The 19,384-nt window shown below is 34.4% G+C and overlaps 1 protein-coding gene across 1 annotated transcript in view; it reads right to left on the bottom strand.

Annotated features, from left to right (window-relative positions):
* The window catches only part of LOC124363298 (FAS-associated factor 2), a 30,165-nt gene that overhangs the window by 1,000 nt on the left and 9,781 nt on the right, over positions 1-19,384 (bottom strand). Inside the window, exons 2-8 of the mRNA XM_046818524.1 lie at positions 16,787-17,001; positions 7,602-7,714; positions 5,883-6,069; positions 5,133-5,309; positions 2,182-2,277; positions 1,765-1,936; positions 867-1,010 (exon numbers count right to left, since the gene is read on the bottom strand). Of these exons, the coding sequence (XP_046674480.1) occupies positions 867-1,010; positions 1,765-1,936; positions 2,182-2,277; positions 5,133-5,309; positions 5,883-6,069; positions 7,602-7,714; positions 16,787-17,001 (1,104 nt within the window). The remainder of the gene's footprint in view (positions 1-866; positions 1,011-1,764; positions 1,937-2,181; positions 2,278-5,132; positions 5,310-5,882; positions 6,070-7,601; positions 7,715-16,786; positions 17,002-19,384) is intronic.

The raw sequence follows: 19,384 nt of genomic DNA, 5'->3' as shown, positions 1-19,384 counted from the left end.
ATTTAGTTAACTTATCAAATTTCAAACATCACAAGTTACAATTGGGACAAACTGTATTTATATTAAAATTTAAACCTCTGTAATTAAAAAATTGCAAAGTATACATACATTCTTTTTTTATAATTTGTCTACTTCTTTTTTCCTTTTAGTGCTAACAGTGTCACAATGAGCAATTGCATTATTTACTCTAACTACGCAGAGATCACTGAGAGGACATTGCATTTCTTATTAGTACGCTGTAGTTAAACAATGCGAGTTTAAAATATCCTGCCTTACTTTTTACCACATTTTTTCAGATACTGACTCCTGACTACAGCTGATCATTGTTGAGTAGTCAGTACTTCATTTTGTATAAGATTAAATTTTCTGCATCCACCTAGGATCTGCCATATAGGAATTGGATAAAAAAATTTGTAATGTAAAGGTGGTGTTGGGAAAAATGATTTTAATATATTTTCTCTTCACTGAATGCTATGCTGTAGTCAGATTGTTTCTTCATTTGTTCTTGATATATTTAGATATCTATTATAATTTGGTTCTACAACAGATTTTTACCAAGTCATGATATTATTCTGACAATGTATGTACTAAGCGTTTACAAATGTACTTTAAAGTTAACAAATGATAAATATTTAATAAATGTATTAAATATTTATTAAATATTAATAAATTTGTCAAATATTTATTAAATATTATAAATTTGTCAAATATTTATTAAATATTATATTCTTAAATATTTATTAAATATTATAAATCGGTTAGATATTGATTAAGTATTATAAATTTGTTAGATCTTTATTAAATATTAAAAATTTGTTAAATATTTAATATCTATGATTTCTGAGTTGAATTGAAAGTTAGATTACCTCCAATGTGTGAGTCTGAAGGAATCTGCGCTCAAGCCGACTACCGTTGGGCATCTTAAAGACGACACAAACCGCCTCTGGATCAGTGGGTGAGGGCTCAGTAGGCACTAAATTGACCAACTCTATCTTCTGACGTCTTAGATCCTGTTGACAAAGGAACAGTTTGTTTTAATTAAGACTCTCTTCAACTAACTTCCTTTAAGAAAAAAGGTTGCATAACATTACATAACCTGTTCAATCCACAAAAATGGCCAGTAAAAAACAACGATGTAAAGTAAAGGGTAAGGAAACAATCACCTTACTAGAAAGTAAGTTCAAGAGAGGAAATAAAAGGATAAGATATAACAGAGAGGACTGTAAAGAAAGCATGTCTGGCAAAATGCTTGAATATGAGCCAGTACACTTCAGTTATGAAATGCTATAATTGTAAGCCGGTTCACACAGCAGCATATGGACAAAAAAATCCCTTCCCGGCTTATCCAGCAAACCAACACAGTCATCCGACCACTCTATATGTGTCTCAAATCACATGTTTTGAAATCAGTGCAAATACAATTTCTAGAACGTCTGCAAGCAATTGCTTTGTCTTGTGCATGCACTAAACTCAATTTCTAAAACAGTTTACATAGTCTTTAATCAAAGGGTTATCTAATAAATTAATTTTGGTTCATATTACCAACTTTCTTTTTGTAATTCAATGTAAAAGGCTCATTATTATTTTCGGCATAATTCGATCTGACTTTTATACAGATTTTTGTAATTTTCAATTTTACATATTTACAGCAGCTTTCATTAATTATTACAGTTAAGTACACTAAGTTAGCAATTTCAAACAATTATCCTAGTGTTTCTGACGTTCTTGCATTTCTGTTTAATTCCATGGACGATGAGGTTTTACCTCTTTCCTCTGGCGCTCTGCCTCTTCAACTTGGCGCTGCTGCCGGGCCTCTGACTCCCTCCTCTCCATCTCCTGGGACTTCACTCGCTCCTTCTCCTGATCAGCCAGCAGAGACAACATGTAGGCCTCGTCCTGCTGCCTCCGTAGTGTCTGGTTGAAGCTGCGTTCCACCCTGTACAGGCACATACATACTCAATCATACTTCCAATATACCAGGAGTCCTAAAAGTTCCACCCCTCCTCCCATGAATGATTTATCTCTTGTGTAACAATGCAATCGAAGGCAACATTTACAACGTGAAAGGGGTTTAATTATTGTTTTCTTCCAAATGCACTGCAGGGTTTTAAAAGAAAGATAAACAGATATGTTTTACTGCTACTATATAACGAAGACTTCAGGGTATTTTGAGTAACTCACCGCTCAGCACGCGCCGCCACCAAGGAGGCTTCATTGGCAGAGATTATCATCTGCAGTCGTCTCACCAGCTCCTCTGCGTCCACATGGCCCTCTTGTCTGTTACACACACAACTTCAGTTACAACTGAACTTTTGAATTGAATTTCATTGCATTTATAGCAACAGAAATGAAGTAGACATAAAAAAGACAAATTGAAGTTTCTTGGATTAATATTCGACAATTCATTAAGTTGGAACAGGCACGTCATTTCCGTTTTAAATAAAATAAGCTCTGGGTTATATGCACTAAATAAAAAGTCAAACTTTGTAGTATTCCTGTGTTAAAACAAATCTATTTTGCTCATATACACTCCCATATTGCATATGGTATATCAGTTTATGAAGCAACTAAAAAAGAAAATTTTGATCAGATTTTTTAAGTTCTGAAAAAAGCAATTAGGTGTATTTTTAATCTAAAGCCAGGTGATTTTGCTAGAAATTATTCTAAAGAATTAAGAATTTTAACGGTCTATGATGCCATTTTAATTGTTAAAAATAATTCACTAGCTGATATGAATTGCACATGTTTAACACATAATTATAATAATAGGGAGAGAAAAAAAAACAATATTTTTTCTACACAGCTAGAATTTTAAAAAAAAGTTTATTATAATAGTCACATTTTTTTAATGTGTTCCCAATCATATTAAAAATTGTGCATCTCAGCATACATTTTCACAATTATTCAAAGATATTGTAAAGTTTGGAGAGGAATTACTTTTTGTCCGTCTATGATTTTGCACTCAGCAGTCTGCTAATTTAAATTTAAATAGTGACCACACAGTTAAGTAGGCTTTTTTTGTAAAAGGAAAAATGCCCATGAAAAAACTTTAATTTTCCGCTAACACTTTAACCTTTGCACACATCTAATGAATTCCATAATTTTCCTTTAAGGTCACAACATTTATAAAATATATTTTTATTCAAGTTCAAAGCTAATTTTGATTATAAATATACTATAAGAGGTAAATTCAAAAAATTATAATACTATATCGTTAATTTGATCTAAATTCAAATCCATGGTACAATCTAATAAAACTGGAAAATTATAAACTACTAATTATTAGAACATTTTCTTATCTAAGGTTTTGTAGATAAGGTCTACCATATTATCTTATCATCTGGACAGACACTGATATATTTGGTTATGGCTTTGTAGGGCGCAAGGTAGACAAACCTTTGGAAGGAGCTAGACAAAGGGTACCTCCTCTCCCACTGCCGTGGAATGTGGGTAATCATACTTCCTAGTCCACCACGATAAGTGTGCACCTGCCATTACAAAGGCTTATTGTAAACTAAAAACTCTTGTTTAATTTTGGATACAATCGTGTTTGGTGTTTAGGTCAATATCTATCATTCGAATATATCTGTCTACGGTTGGGACGGGATAATAGCCCAGAGTACCACAATATTTAAACATACTGTATGTACAACTGTGACCACACTAGGGTGTTACGGATTAATTATGTCTTTAATGAAAGTTGAAGTATGTTTTAGCATAAACACGTTTGTACAAATGGTTGGTTGAATGAATCACGTATAAGAATGTATAATACACACACGTCGTATCCTGTGTGGATTTAGCTTTATGTATTTGTAAGATTTACACCAAATCCATCACAGTAAATGAGATTAAACACTTTTTCTGGTAGTTTAATAGGCAAGGGCCAGAGAACCAATTTGTACTATATAAGTATATAAATTCTTGAAATCGATAGAAGATTTTTTCCTAACAAAGAAATCGATCTTCGGTTGCACTGATTTTGGTGGGTGTCGGAATGGAAAGGTATTAAAAGGGTAAAAAAATCAAACGATAATTCTCTTTCCCCTTCTTCCAGATTATATTTTCCCTAGCTAGCTTGATACACTTAAAAATGAGTGTTAGACACATAAAATAATAGTGATATCACTGTCAGACAACTAGATAAAGAAACGAAGACGCCACTTTAAGGGTCTGTATTTTGTTTGCTGATGCTGATTTAACCCTTCGCACGCCATTAATAAATCCATTAACTTATCTGTAATGCCAAGACAAGTAAACAAATTTTGTTTCTTCAAGTTCAAAGCTAACTTTTATTATAGCTAAATAATAAAAGGTAAAAGCAAAAAGTATAAAACAGGGCATTTCACTTAAAATTAGCGTATTTATTGATAAAAATAAATGAAGAACTATTTACAAAACAATTTATTTCAAATAAATTTCAATTTCATTGTAAAATGTAAATAAATTGAAAAATTAATTACATTTTACTATAAAACAAGATAAATATTTTAAACTAATCACAACAATACCACACGATGAAGAATAATAACGAGATACGTAGTAGAAGTGCACTTGTGACAACCGAGAAAGCAGTTTCACACACCACAGATATGTTTGGTTACGGCTCTGTAGGTGACACAGAACTGACAAGCAGGTCGTTGGAGTTCGACAAAGGGCGCTACCTTCCCCATACTGCAGAGTGAAGGTCGTTTATAAATACTTCCTTGGCAACCGCGATAAGCACAGAGCATGCACCGCGCATTTCGTAGGCTTTTTGTGAACTAAAAAACTCTCCAAGAGACATAATCTATAATATCGGATATAACTGTATTTAGCATTTTGGTCAAAGTCTACAATTCTAATATGTCCGTCTACGGCGTGGGAAGGGTTAACATTTATTCATGTGTCTGACATTTGGCGATTTAAAATGGTAAAAATATGATCTGAGAACTCGTACTTTTTAACCCTTTCGATATCTTCCCATTTTGACCTCCACAAAAAGTAGCGTGGCTAATGATCAATTTATTTCTTAAGGAAAATATCTCTATCGATTTCAAGAAGAAAACAAAAAGAACTTTGTATGCTTATACAGTGCAAGTTGTGCCCGGGGCCTGGACTGTGAACACTAACTGAGACGATTAGTGCATTACCTTCCCACTACGGTCATCCTGTTGTCCTTGAGCACTATGACAGCCATGAAGGGGTGGGAATGTTCCTGCAGAGACTGTGACACTCTGTAACCCTCCCCGGAGTTCACACTGCAGGCCCAGAACAGCATGTTGGTACTGTTTATGTACTGTACCAGGGTCTCGTTGCATAGAGTCAATCTGTACAAGTGTCAATTGTGCGTCTTTAGACACAAAAGTAATTTGATTAAGGCTCGATTTATAATTATTTTAAGTTAAATTTCAGATTTAAATGTAGAATTGATATACAGTTCTAATTCAAGGCAATCACAATTAAATGCACTTAGAAAAACGCCAACATCTAAGGTATGTTATTAATGAAGAATTATAGACACTTAATTTAAAGTACACTTTTTATTTCTACTTTGTCATTTAGTTATCATTGAAAATAAAAAAAATATAAAAATATAAATAGTAAATAATAAAAAAACCCAGAACTGTAATTTTTTTTTTTTTTTTTTTTTTTTTTTTGTTACACGTTACTGAACAACACCTCATTGTATTTTGTGATTTAACCAATGTAAGAAAACATCATTTTGATTTTCAATTAAATCTCAAGAAGAATAATTCCAGCACAAAAACTAAAGAATTCTTAAAAAAGTAAATAAAAAAATATCAAACATCTAACACTTGAATCTAAATGCTACAAATTATTTTTAAAACTAGATGCACCTAAAATGTACATCTGAACTTGCTTAGATGTTGTCACTGTACCTGCAGAAGTTGTTGCAATTTTTGTTATTGTCCTGGTGCAGATACACGATGAGAAAGCGCAGTTCCTGCTTGGCGTCAGTCAGAGCCTGGCCATAAGAGCCCTGGTAGAACACCGGGTGTACCAAACCGTAGCTCTCCTCAAATTGGTGCATGAACCGCAAAACGTCACCTACCGGGTCTGTCACCTCTGTGGAAAATGAAAAATAATCAAGTATAGGACATAAACCTTATTGTACCAACCATGGTAGAACACCGGGTGTACCAAACCGTAGCTCTCCTCAAATTGGTGCATGAACCGCAAAACGTCACCTACTGGATCTGTCACCTCTGTGGAAAATAAAAGAAATCATGTATAGAACATAAACCTTATTGTGCCAACCATGGTAGAACACCGGGTGTACCAAAACCATAGCTCTCCTCAAATTGGTGCATGAACCGCAAAACGTCACCTACTGGATCTGTCACCTCTGTGGAAAATGAAAATAATCAAGTATAGAACATAAACCTCCTTGTACCAACTATGGTAGAACACTGGGTGTACCAAACTGTAACTCTGAGCTGCATCATCAGTAAATCCTTCTCATCTACAAATTCTCTTTATATATCCCATATTCTGTATAGAAATATCTGTAACTACTTTCCTGACAACCAAATATTCAACTCACCGTCCAATATATACCTGTAAGAAACGCTCGAATGAATGGCTGTATCTTATCAGTGCAGGGAGGAGGCCGAGGCAATTATCACGGCTGACTACAGAAGGACCTGACTTTTGACCCTGCCACCCCCCTCTTAATGCCACTTCAACAGCACCGATGCCTCTGTAGTTTTTTCCTATTTTATACATTTATTTTTTATTTCATAACATTTCGGCAAGAAATCTGCTAGTAATAGGTTAGGTTGTTCTGCGTGTTGACCTTTTGATCTTTAAAATACACCATTCCCTTAACTTTTTTTCATCTCTTTAAATCTTTCCTTGAAACTACTGGTAGTATGTACGCTAATAAATTTCAATACCGTATTATGTAAATCCGGTTTTTTGGCGCACGCGTTTTGTGTGGTGTTGATGTTATATGATAATTAATCACCCGATTCAATTCGTACACAATCTCCAGGGAAGCAACTCGAACCTACGCACAGGCTTTCTGCCCATGTAGGCTCATTTCCTAGGCCACTTTAATTTGATGAGTGTAATATTTTCATGTGTAATGTTTTTAAGTACACATTTAACTATTATAGTAACAAGATAATATAGATTTGAAAGTAAATGTGCTCGCATGTAAATATTTTTGGGAAATAAATAAAAAAAAATCTGAGCTGCATCATATTACTTGCTGTCTGTTACCTCTGTGTAACAAAACGTGTTGTTAAGTGTAGGTCAGAACCTTGTCGTAGGAGCTCTGGTGGAACATAACATCTGTAAAAGTATCGATCCTCAAGTATAAGTCAACAAATGTGGGTCAAGAGCTCAGCAATAGGAGCTATGCCAGAAAACATAGAGAAACAAACCTTAGACTCAAACTGGTGTAAAAACCACATTACACCACTCATTGTATCAGATATCCCTTTGGGCATGTCATTACGGGTAGATTAGAAACTGGTCATATGAGGCAATCTCTAATGATCCTATTTTATGTGTATATTAAGTTTACTACAAAGTATTAGTTAATTTTAAACTAGTTACTTCTAAAACTAAAAGTTTGTCGATGGTTTACTTACGTCTCCTAGGATCTCTAAACAACAGTCGGTATGTCAGTCCCAGGATGCTGGAGAGGGTGTCGTAGCAGAAGTGAAAAAACACAGTCACGATGTATCTCAGCAAGCGCCAACTGCTGTAACCAAATATGAGCAAGATAACGGTGGTGCAGGAAAATTATTTATTGGATTTTTGTAACCATATTCTTTTAAAGATAGAAAAGGGTTTGTTACATAGATGAAGTTTTTATAACATTATTATTTTAAAAAAAATTAAAGTTGTAATAGTCTAGTTTGGAGAAATGAGGAAAATAATAGTGAAAATAGGATTGTGAAGTGAGGAAACATCTATAATAGATTAGTTATAACATAATATAATGAGTCCAAGGACCTGAGGGTGACAAATTTATTAACCCTTTTAGTGCAATACATTTTTCTAGGTTACTTTGCAAAAAGTGCAAAGGTATATATATATGCCCTATGCTGTATCAGGAAGAGGTTTTTAACAGCCGCCCACATTAAATGTTATAACTTATAAAAAAACCTTGATTCTTTCATAAAAATATACTTTAAGCTAATTATGAACCTATTTAATGTGCATTATTAAAAAAACTATATATTAGTAATAAACAATGACATGTTGAATTATTTTCTATTTTTCATTTTGCTTCAATAAATACACAGTTAAAATACTCCTCATACAAGTAGATGTTTTATCTAAACTGTGTATTATAACAAGTAATTCCAGTCAAATACATCGGTTTTTGTCAGCAAAATAACCATACCAACTTTATTTTGTACCATTGTTTCAAAGACACGACCTGGAGAAAAAACATTTCATTAACAAAGAAATTGCAATTTTAAACGGTTAAACTGGAGGAAATGGAGAGCTTCAATGTTATTGATGGGACTGAACTGAAGAGGACAGCATTTTACTCGCCATGGAATGGCATCTGAACAAGATGGGAAAAAAAAATAAAAAAAAAAAAAAAAATAAATAAATAACATAAATAAATTGCTTGGCAGCGAAGATAGTTCAGGCTATGGGTTAGTAGGTAGAACTTCAGCGACATCAAAGTCTGATCCTGACCTCTGCGGAGAAATACCTAACTCAAGATCAAACCACCAGCCCATCCTGTGATAGAGGTCAGCCAAGGGATAAGCTTGGAGTCAACTCTGGAGGAGCAGTCTCATCTCAGCAGTATGTCATCAGACATCCCCAGTGAAAGCTGACTACTGACCCCCCCCACTACCGTTGCTGAGTCCCTACAGACCACACCACCTGGACACTCCACCAGCCCTCACCTGTCGGGAGACAATGGGACTTGTCTACAGTCTCCAACTCTAGTGAAGCATAGCTCGTTTTTCTATTTCTTCACCTTTTCAGTGGTTTTGAAACGCCCAAAACGAGACAAAAGAGTGGTGTGTCTCAACAATTAGTGGATGAATGTAAAAGAAATATTACAGTAGAACCCAAGTAGTAAACAGAAACAGTTATTTTTTATAAGAAAAAAAGTACTAAATGTAAAAAAACCTTAGTTGAAAATAATGGGAAAAACCCCTTGTCTGTTTCAAAATTTAACAATCCTTTAACAATGAATCTAGTTCACTCATTGAATACACAACTATGCACATCGGGTCGTCTTAACATTTTACAAATTAATATCCAATGTCTCCGTAATAAATTGTTAGAATTATAACAACTTGTCTAAACTTAAGCATATAGATATTATAAGCATTTGTGAGCACTGGTTACTAGAAGAGCAGATATCTTTTGTTTACACCACAGGGCTACAAAGCTGCAAGTATGGTGTGTCGCAAAGCCTCAAAAAAATGGGGGGTGCTGGTATTTTTATAAGAGAATACGCTTGAATATAGTGAAACTAGACCTAAGCAAAAATTTAATTAGAGCAAAAAATTTAGAAATTTCAGGAATACAATTGAGCCAATTTAGAAGTAGCAATAGTTTTCTCTGTATAGATCACCTTGTGGGTAATATGGAATTATTTTTTTTTTTTGATTAACTTTGAAACAAGCTAATTAAAAAGGTTTTGCAACATACCTCTAAGTTAGTCATTGGAGGTGACTTCAACATACCATTCCATAAAACCCACTGACACAGTGACAACCACCTTTGTAAACATCTTACGCTCTCTTAATACTTGGTAGCTATTAAATAAGGCTCCTACAAGAAATGAATCGTGTCTCGATAACATCCTCGTAAATTTTTCAAGGGGATTGTTATGAATTAAAAGTTTTGAATGACTGCATTTCCGATCATAATCCTGCTTCTATTAAATCTAAAAACTTGATAGAACATGTACAGACCAAATGAGGACAGTCACATCCTCAAAAAAAAATGTATGCGTAAGCAAAATGAGACACAAATTAAATTGTTTGCAGAAAGTTTGTGAGAGTGAAAGTGTGGAAATAATTGATACCTATTAAAAGAAAAGAGATTGACATTGAAACTTTATTTAAACAGTTTTCTAAAAACATATAACAATATTTGGTATCTATCATCTCCATTAGTTAAAATTGGTGTTAAAAGCAAGCAGACAAAGAAACTTTTGTGGTACTATATGAAGATTTAAAAAGAGGCTTAGAGAAAATAATGCTAGGTCTGATTATGAATGTTTTTTAAGAATCTTAGAAAAAAAAACTGGTGTCTCAGCATATGGAAAGCCGCATATAACCTTTAATAAATTCTTCAAAAAAGAGTATAGAAAAAAAGCTCAACCTGCCCCCCCCTAGCAAAAAAGGGCTTGTTTTGAAAATCATATAGAGGGAGCTAGTAAAGCTAGTAAATAAATGTAAGGCTGCCCTGGGAGGTAATTTCCTCAGAAACACAAAACAACACAGGTGTGATCACCAACAAACACTTGATACCACACCTAACTAACCAGTATTTCATACAGTCGGTGGCAGACATTCAAAAAACTAACATTGATAACACTGAACATATTGGCTAACCAAACCTACTGGCTAAACACTTTTAACTAACTGTGTACCTCAATTTAACTTTGGTCATTAATCACCCCCAACTGATGTAAACTTAGGTAGCTGCTAAATTGTCAAAGTCTCTAAACTTCCGAGCTTTTATGGTATATCTAATTATATTGTCACAGAACACACTAAAACACATCAGTTCACCATTAGCTTTCATCTTCAATCAATGCTTATTACATGGAGATTTTCCTGATCTTCTAAAAATTTCCAAGGTATTGCCAGTCTACAAAAAAGGGGACAGATCTCTGCCCAAAGCTATCCGCCTCGCCCCAATTTCTATAGTCCCACCCATCTTATCAAAAAAGTTTTTGAATCTATAATGTTTTCATGTTTCAACTTAATCAACATTTTGAGTCAATAATATAATCAGTAATAACCAACATGGCTTTCGTAACGCTAATAAATCTACAAAAAAACTTTTTGCCGTTACAGAAACATAGTCGTTTAAAGCACTTCATGCTTTTGAACAAATAAGGAGTCAGTTGGCTTTAACACTCATTGATTTAAGTAAGGCGTTCGATTGCGTGAATCATGGCATCCTCCTCGACAAACTTAAGATCTATGGTATATCAGAAAATTCCATTAATATATTGCAGTCATATCTATCGAATAGAGTAACAATATGTTTCTGACGGTTCAAGGCTCAGCAGTCTACCACTCTTTCTGTGGCCACAGGTGTACCACAGGGTTCAGTTTTTGTAGGACCATTTCTTATTCATCACTTTTTATCAAATGATCTGCCTCTAATGTGTTGTCTAACATTGTTTATTTATGCTTGATGACACCACTCTTTTTTCATCTAATAAGCAGTTGAATACTCTGAAAGAAAAACATGGATGCATCTCACAGCTTGGCTTTAAATTGGTTCACTTCTAATAGACATGATATGTAATCAGAGAAAACGCAAAATCTGCTTCTCTCAGCTTTATCTGAAAATTATGAAGATCAATCTGTAAAATGTTGGGTTTTCATCATGACAGCAAGCTTATTGGAAATCACACATTGACCATGTATGTAGAAAAATACTCTAGGAGTCTTGTATCTTAATGTGGAAACTGAGGGATTTTGTTAGCTGTGTGAATATTTGAGAGTGGCATATTTTGCCTTTTTTCAATCACACATTTCCTATGGCATTGTTTTGTGGGGTCACTCCAATGCTGTGAATGATAATTCTTCTCGATTCAAAAAAAGTAGTTAGATAACCATCAGTAGAAGCATCTCTCTAGAACATCTGCAAACACACTTTTTATCAATCTCAAATTCGATGACAGTTATTAACCTTTACATTTTTCATATACTAGTCTATACAAAATTACAAATAACAGATTTCAATACCAGACAAGATTTTTCCATCAACACAATACAGGGTAAAAACAAATTAGATCTCCCTCAGCACAGGCTAGTCAAAACCCGGCAACTATTTTAAATTCAATTGCATCAACTTTTTATAATAAGCTGCCTGCATCTGCTACAATGACTCCTTTCCAATATTTTTAAACTAAAGATAACAGTAAACTGGGCTCATATGCAATCCATTCTACTCTTTAAAAAAAGAATTTTTAGATTCTGGACATAAATATCATTTTTATGATTAGTCTGATTTGTAGATTTCCTGATTTTTACTATACTGTATTAGCTATAACGTAATTAACAAAAACCATGTGCACACTCTTCATAGATTATATTAAACCTGTTTACTTGGTCATAAAATTAGTATAATTATAGTACAATATTGTAATAACTAATTTTGTTGTTGTAAATATCAGTGCTGTATATTTTGACGATGCCTATTTCATTTGTTGTGACCAATGGCTAATAAACTTCTTGATTCTTGATTCTTGATGGTTTTATAGTACACATCCATAGGTATTTTATTATATAGGTTTTATTATTTTATTATAGGTATATATTATAAATGAGTAAATTAGTCAGTTTTATAATATTAAATGAATAAGGCAGTAGGTAATCAGTATTATCGCCTTATCACTTAACAATCTCCATGGCAACACTACATTAATATTTTATTTACGTTAAGCTAAGATAACAAACCACAACGCATATTAAATGTGTGGTTTAATTATTCTTTTTTAGCACAATCTACAATTCAATTTGAATGCTTTTAAATGTGCTGCAGACTAATTATTGTTTCATAATGAAGGGAAACACAAAAATTACGGAAAGTCTCAGAAGAGCTAATTAATGTTAATAATAAATCTAGTGATCGTATCATAAAATATATACAAAAAAATGTTTAAATATACGATTTACAATACAATTTTCTTCAAGAAAACCAAATATATATATATATATATATTTAATTATGGTTTTATAAGCAAAAATCAAGAAACTCGTTTCAATGAAGGATGTACTAGAGCACTTGGTTCACCATCTGTTTATTCGTATGAATTTTATCAAACATAAATTCATATAATTATAAAACCATTTTGACAATTCAACACTAGCATATGTAAAATTGACATGTTCCACTGATATTTTATTTTCTCCCCACTATCCCTGACTCTATAGGCCCACACCCCTGCGTGGTGTGGTGGAGTGTGTGCTTCACTTATTGCACAGTTATTTAGTCTGTTCTCTATACTTTACGTAGCCCTAATAGTGGCTGTAAATATCATACATACAATACATCATACAACACATCAGCGTATTGTTAGTAGTGGTGATTTTGTATATAATTGAAGTATTAATTTTTGGTCGAAAACTGAAAATAAACGAGAAAAGAAAATTGTTGACGAAGATATAATAGGCGCACTTGATGATGTCAGTGATGAAGATGTCTTAGAATGGGATGATGTAAGTTTTGATAAATAAGTGCTGAAGTGTTACCATCCCAGAAGTTTCAGGAACAGATCAGAATTTCAATGAAAATGATGATATATCCGTTTTAATTAGAAACATTGAGCAAGATGCTGAAACTAACGAAGTAAGACCAGTAAGAGTAGTGAAGCAAGTATCTAAAAAAATACAAAGGCTAATGATAAAGCTACAATAAATAAATAAAATAAGGATCTTAAATCTCAGGACATAGTAATTGTACCAGATGTTGACACCATTGGTGGTAAGGATGTATTTGTGTGGCACACTAAATCTGAATTGTGCACGGGTAAAATGCTTGTGAAAAACATAGTCCAGACACATTAGGCCCTGTTTGTATAATATTATACAAACAGTGCCTAATGTGTCTGCTCAAAATGCTTCTAGACTAAACAAATGTTTTTAGCTTTTCTTTTCTGAGAATGTCCTAAGTATCATAATAAACCATACAAATATAGAAACTGCATAAAACCGCTAAATCACCATCAATCCACCAGGAACTGAATGCACTTTTTGATTTATTGATATTATCTGGCATTTTGAACCATTTGTCAACGAAATTGTTGTATTATTTAGTACATTCAGGTGAACAATACCATGCAACTATGTCAGAGTGTCTATGTACCTTTCTGATAAATAGCCTAGAGGTACTGATAAATAGCTCTAGTACTTCGATGACAAAGTACTAGAGATCAACGAAGAAAAGATATTAAGTTCACCTGCTACAGAAGTGTGGGATATTTTACTAGAAACAGCAAGAAATAGTACGCAACTTGGATTGAGGTACACTTCTCTTGCTGCTCTATTTCATTCCCTATTCGTTGATCTTGTTGTCGAAAGTAAAGTCTACCATATGCTTAAGAGACCTCAACATTGATCTACCATCCAAGATTTGTTGCTAAAGTAATTATTTACGCCGTCTGTTGAAGGAATCAATGCAACGCAATGTAAATGAGCCAAAAAGAATATCAGCTGGCTCGGTTACACTGATAGATTACATCATAATAGACAGGTCGGCCGAAGTAGAGGAGATTAGTATAATTGACACTCCCAGTCTGAGAGACCACAGAGAAAGACATAACAGATCACAAGCTTATACTGAAACTGTAGATGACATAGAACAATGTATAACACTAAATATTAGCAAGGTGTTTGATAAGTAGGCTCTTCATATAGTATGTAAGAGTGACTAAGGAGAGGAAGTGCAAGCACCATGGAGAAATGAAGAAATCATGCATCTAATAAAATAAAAAAAGTTTAGAAACAAATATAGAAAGTCTGGGAAGAATGATGACTGGAATGATTATATAAGCGTGCTAGAAACAGATTTAATTGATAGATTTAGAGAGCAAAGAATTTCTCTGATAAGCTATCTGGGTGTGGTAATCCAAGAGTTTTGGGCTTGTATAACGCAGTGTGATGTTGAAGAAGAACATTTTAATGATAAAATCCCACCTGATGTAAAATTAAATAAATTACATTAACAAGATATTTGTTGAAATGGGACATGGTAGTGATGTTGATGATAATACATAAGATTTCTTTCTGACCCACAATAGAGATGGGGAAACTAAACGCCATGGCAGCCTTCTCCACACTGCATACACACCGTTCGGGATCTCCGATTAACATGTAGTCCAATGTGTAGTATTTATATTTTTTTTGTTTTTGCAAAACAAAATGTACACTATATACAGGCATACAAAGTCACGGAGTTTGTTTACAAACGTGTTTGGGAAAGGACACACCATGACAGACTTCTCCACACTGTGTACACACCACTCTGGATCTTTTCCTTCCCTTGTTTTTGTATTCTGTTCCACTTTTTTTACATACCCAACACGTTTTTTTCTTCTTTTTAATCTGGTTGTTTCCCAAGACCCCTTGATCTGCGGTTATTTCCACCACACCCTATACCTGCATTTGGTAGCATGCCAAGCCACTTATAACTTGAAATTGGTTTTTTTCCATTTTGAATTTTATTTTTCTCATAAATAATGTAAGAGTTGAGGGCCCAGGTTGACCTAACAAATTGTGGTTACATCATGGATCGATGATTGGGAAGTTGTGAATCACAAACTTGGCCGCGGTCATATGTCCTGCTCCGGTGTATACGTTGGGTCTTCATCAGTATCGTCAAATATATCAGAGAATGAAAAGGTAGAATTATTGTCAGTATCACTGCACAACAAATCACTTAGCAATTGTTTATCAACTTCATTTACAGTTAGATGGTCACGATTCATTTTTCCACTTCAATAACTTTACAACAAAGAAAAATTACAAAAACACCTAAAATAATAAAAATATCAATTTCAAGTGAGCACTTAAAAGATCCTAACCTCAAAACATGAGGTTAACTCAACAATGTGACAGACTGCTATACGCAGCGTGTTTGTTTACATGCCAAATCACCAGTCACTGACTGACCATTGCCAGTTGTTGTTGCAACTCTGCTTTTGTGTTTTGTTTGTACCGTAATTAATATATTTTTTACAAAATAATACACGAATTACGTGTTGTATTTGTACTGTAAAATAAAAATTGTTTTTAAACAATATGGGATGTAAAACCGATTAATTAAATTTACGATAACATTCATCGCCTGGAAACAGTTTATGGAAAAAAACGCGGACAGGTAGATTAAAAAAGGAGATGAAACCGTCGAAAACATTTGAAACAGTTTTGTAAGAAGTCTGTATGGAAACATGGTGGTGAGTTGAATATTCTTAAGTCTACAGTTCACAAAGGTATGAAGAAAAGACTTATATTTAATGGTTATAAACCTCAAATATCACATGCTTTAAAGACTGATGATAAATTAAAAGCGGTATTAATTAAATAAACAAAAGTCTTTGCTGTTGTTATTCTGTATGAAAACAGACTAGACCATAATTCCACTACTAGTATTGTTTTTAGAGATGAGACTCGCTTCACTTTTCTGGAAATGTGCATCGTCATAACGTTCATATATTGAAGACTTAAAGCAACAAACCAGAGCTGCGATTGGATCGGTCGGCCCAGAAGTACTTATCAAAGTACGGGAGGAGATCAAAGTTTGCTTCGACGTTTACATTGCTGACTTAAGCTGTTTAAATTACTCTTTTATCCTATTTTTATCTCATTCTTGTGCTGTATATACTTTTTTAAATAAAGTTATTAAAAGTGTGATGTGACATGACTTTGTGGACACACTGTATTTACTAAATGTTCTCTCTAACTCAAAAAATAATACAACAGTTAATTACAGATTTATTCTACTCTATTCTAAAAATCTGTAAATTAAATCATTACTTTAAAGGAAAACCTATCTACTAATAAAGCATTTAAAATTTGAAATTTGTTTGAACATCCAAACTGTAACTTACCTGTTGTTACCAGGTATATATCTTGCAGGCGGAGAAAAGAATACATGTTGCGGAATAGGATCACTGACAACTGGTGGTGGGGAGTGGTCACTAGAGAACATGGTGGGCCTTCCCTCTCTGATGTTGAGCTGGTCTTGGACCGCCACCTCCAGGTCCCAGTTGTGTCGCTGTAGCACATCTCTGCACAACGTCACATTGTCTATTCCTGTTAGATCCTGTAATAAAGCATTGTGTAAAAAGCAGTAGAATTCAATTCAGTATTATTTCTTGTAATGATTTCATCGTTTTAGAACAAAAATTGGAAACAATCTAGAAACGTTTAAACCACATTGATATTATGATCAGCCAGTTCTTGCTTGTTTGCTTCACACAAACTGTTACATTTCTCAATTTGTCAAATTAAATAATGTGTATTCCAAATTGCGCTTATACAGGGTGGGCGTGGTAATTTGCTGATTTGGAAATGAAATAAAAAAATTATTTTTTATTTTAATTATATTGAACAGTAAGGGAATTTTTAAATTACATGGTTTTAAATAATGTATCTGGCAAATGTCGACCTTCGGCATCCACATACTGGCTGAATACGTTTTCTGAAGTTTTCATTAACTCTAACAAGCATGTCGACTGGTATTCTGCCAATTTCAGCCTCAATATTGTTCCTTAGGTCTTCCAAAGTGTTGGGATGGTTGATACACACCTTCGACTTCAGGTAACCCCAAAGGATAAAATCGCATGGGGCTAAGTCTGGTTGAGCGTGCCGGCCAGTTCACATCACTCCTCAAAGAGCTAAGCCGTCCGGGAAACATTTGCCTCAAACAATTCATGGTAACCCTCGCTGTGTGTGCAGTGGCACCATCCTGTTGGAACCATGTATCCTCTAATTGCATTGCCTTAAGAGCCGGCTGAAAAAAATCCTGTATCATAGTCAAGTACCGTTCGGAGTTCACAGTTATGGCACGACGGTTATCCTGAAAAAAGTAAGGGCCAATGATGCCTACTCGTGATATGGCACACCACCCAGTGACGCGGTCCGAATGCAGAGGTCTCTGGTGGACTTCTCTGGGGTTTGTTTCACTCCAGTAGCGCAGGGTTTTGCTTGTTGACACACCCACTGAGGTGAAAATGTGCCTCATCAGAAAAGAACACAATGCGTCACGCGGTATAGTTGCAAGCATGTCTTCACAAGAAGTACGCCGTGTCAAATAGTCCCGTGCTGACAATTGATGGATCACGCACATTTTATACTTGAGAAATCTCAGTTCATCATGAAGAATCCGGTGGAGAGAACGTCTTGAAATGCCAAGAGCAAGTGATTGCTTCCGAGCAGAGCGTTTTGGAGGTTGCAGTACTGCTGCTCTAACTCTATCGATGTTTTCCGGTGTTGTAATCCTTCTCTGAGGTCCCCTTCGTACACATGACACATTCCCTGCTGTTCTGAATGCAGTTACCCAATTTACAATTGATTGCCGACCAGGAACACGTCCGCGTGGGGGAACAGCGAATCGGTAAACGAAAAGCACGCTGCACTGCAATGATTTTTGAAAAATACGCATTTGAAAAATACGCTTCAACACAAAACGACCTCTCCTCTCGTGTCCACTGCATGATAGCAACTGGAACACAGAGGAATACAAATCTCCCGTCAGCCACTATAAGCCACGCCCACTCTCCCCTCTCTTCGACCAACAGTGCCGCCACAGCCTGCAGTGCAAAAAAGCAAATTACCGCGCTCCACCCTGTAGAATATAGATTTATCGACATTTGCTGATATTATTATACAGAACAGTGTTGATGATCTAGATTACATAATTATATGGATTTTGTAATAAGCTCAGGAAAGGGTATGTAGTCATCTTCAATACAAAAAATCATTAAGATCACTATCATAGCTATGTTATATCATTAAGATCACCAGTATAGCTACGTTATGTCATTAAAGATCAGTTGAAATTTTCACTTTTATGGCTACTGAGTTAAGATGCATTACAAAAGTGTTGTGCTTTAATTTTAATGTAATAAAGAACACTGCATGAAATCAATGATCAAACATAAGTGACAAGAGCATTCCCTCTTTACTGTCTCATATTCCCCTACACAACACACAATTCCTAAACAACTCTTATTACAGCAGTAGTTGTCCAATAATATTAACACTTTGATCTGAAATCGATTTCAAACAATATTTTTTACTGGAATAGAATACAAATTTTTGAAGAGTTTGAATAGTTTCAACATAAAATAATAATGTAGCAAAATTAAGTAGGTAAATACAACAATACATAACAAAACACTCTTTTAACGATGGTGACCTTAACCATGCATCTAACGGCTATATTCAACCAATCAGAGAATCGTCAATGAAGGAATGGCTAAGATCATAAAGTCTTTTTGATTAACAGAAAATTTAATTCAACCTGAGAAAAGCCCTTGGTTAATGAACTGAAACTGGTCTGTTGTACTTCCCTCACCTATGTGTAAACAGCTCTAAAACTCAGCCAAAACTTGCACTCGGAAGTGTGAGGTGACACCACTGAAACCCGCACTGATGGCCAGGGGCATTTCTGATCGATACTTTTTCGATTTTAGATCATGTTG

Source organism: Homalodisca vitripennis, chromosome 5, assembly GCF_021130785.1.
Source record: "Homalodisca vitripennis isolate AUS2020 chromosome 5, UT_GWSS_2.1, whole genome shotgun sequence".
Classification (NCBI taxonomy): Eukaryota; Metazoa; Arthropoda; class Insecta; order Hemiptera; family Cicadellidae; genus Homalodisca; species Homalodisca vitripennis.
The sequence above is the reverse complement of the archived record's forward strand: the minus strand, read 5'-3'. Positions and strand labels throughout refer to the sequence as shown.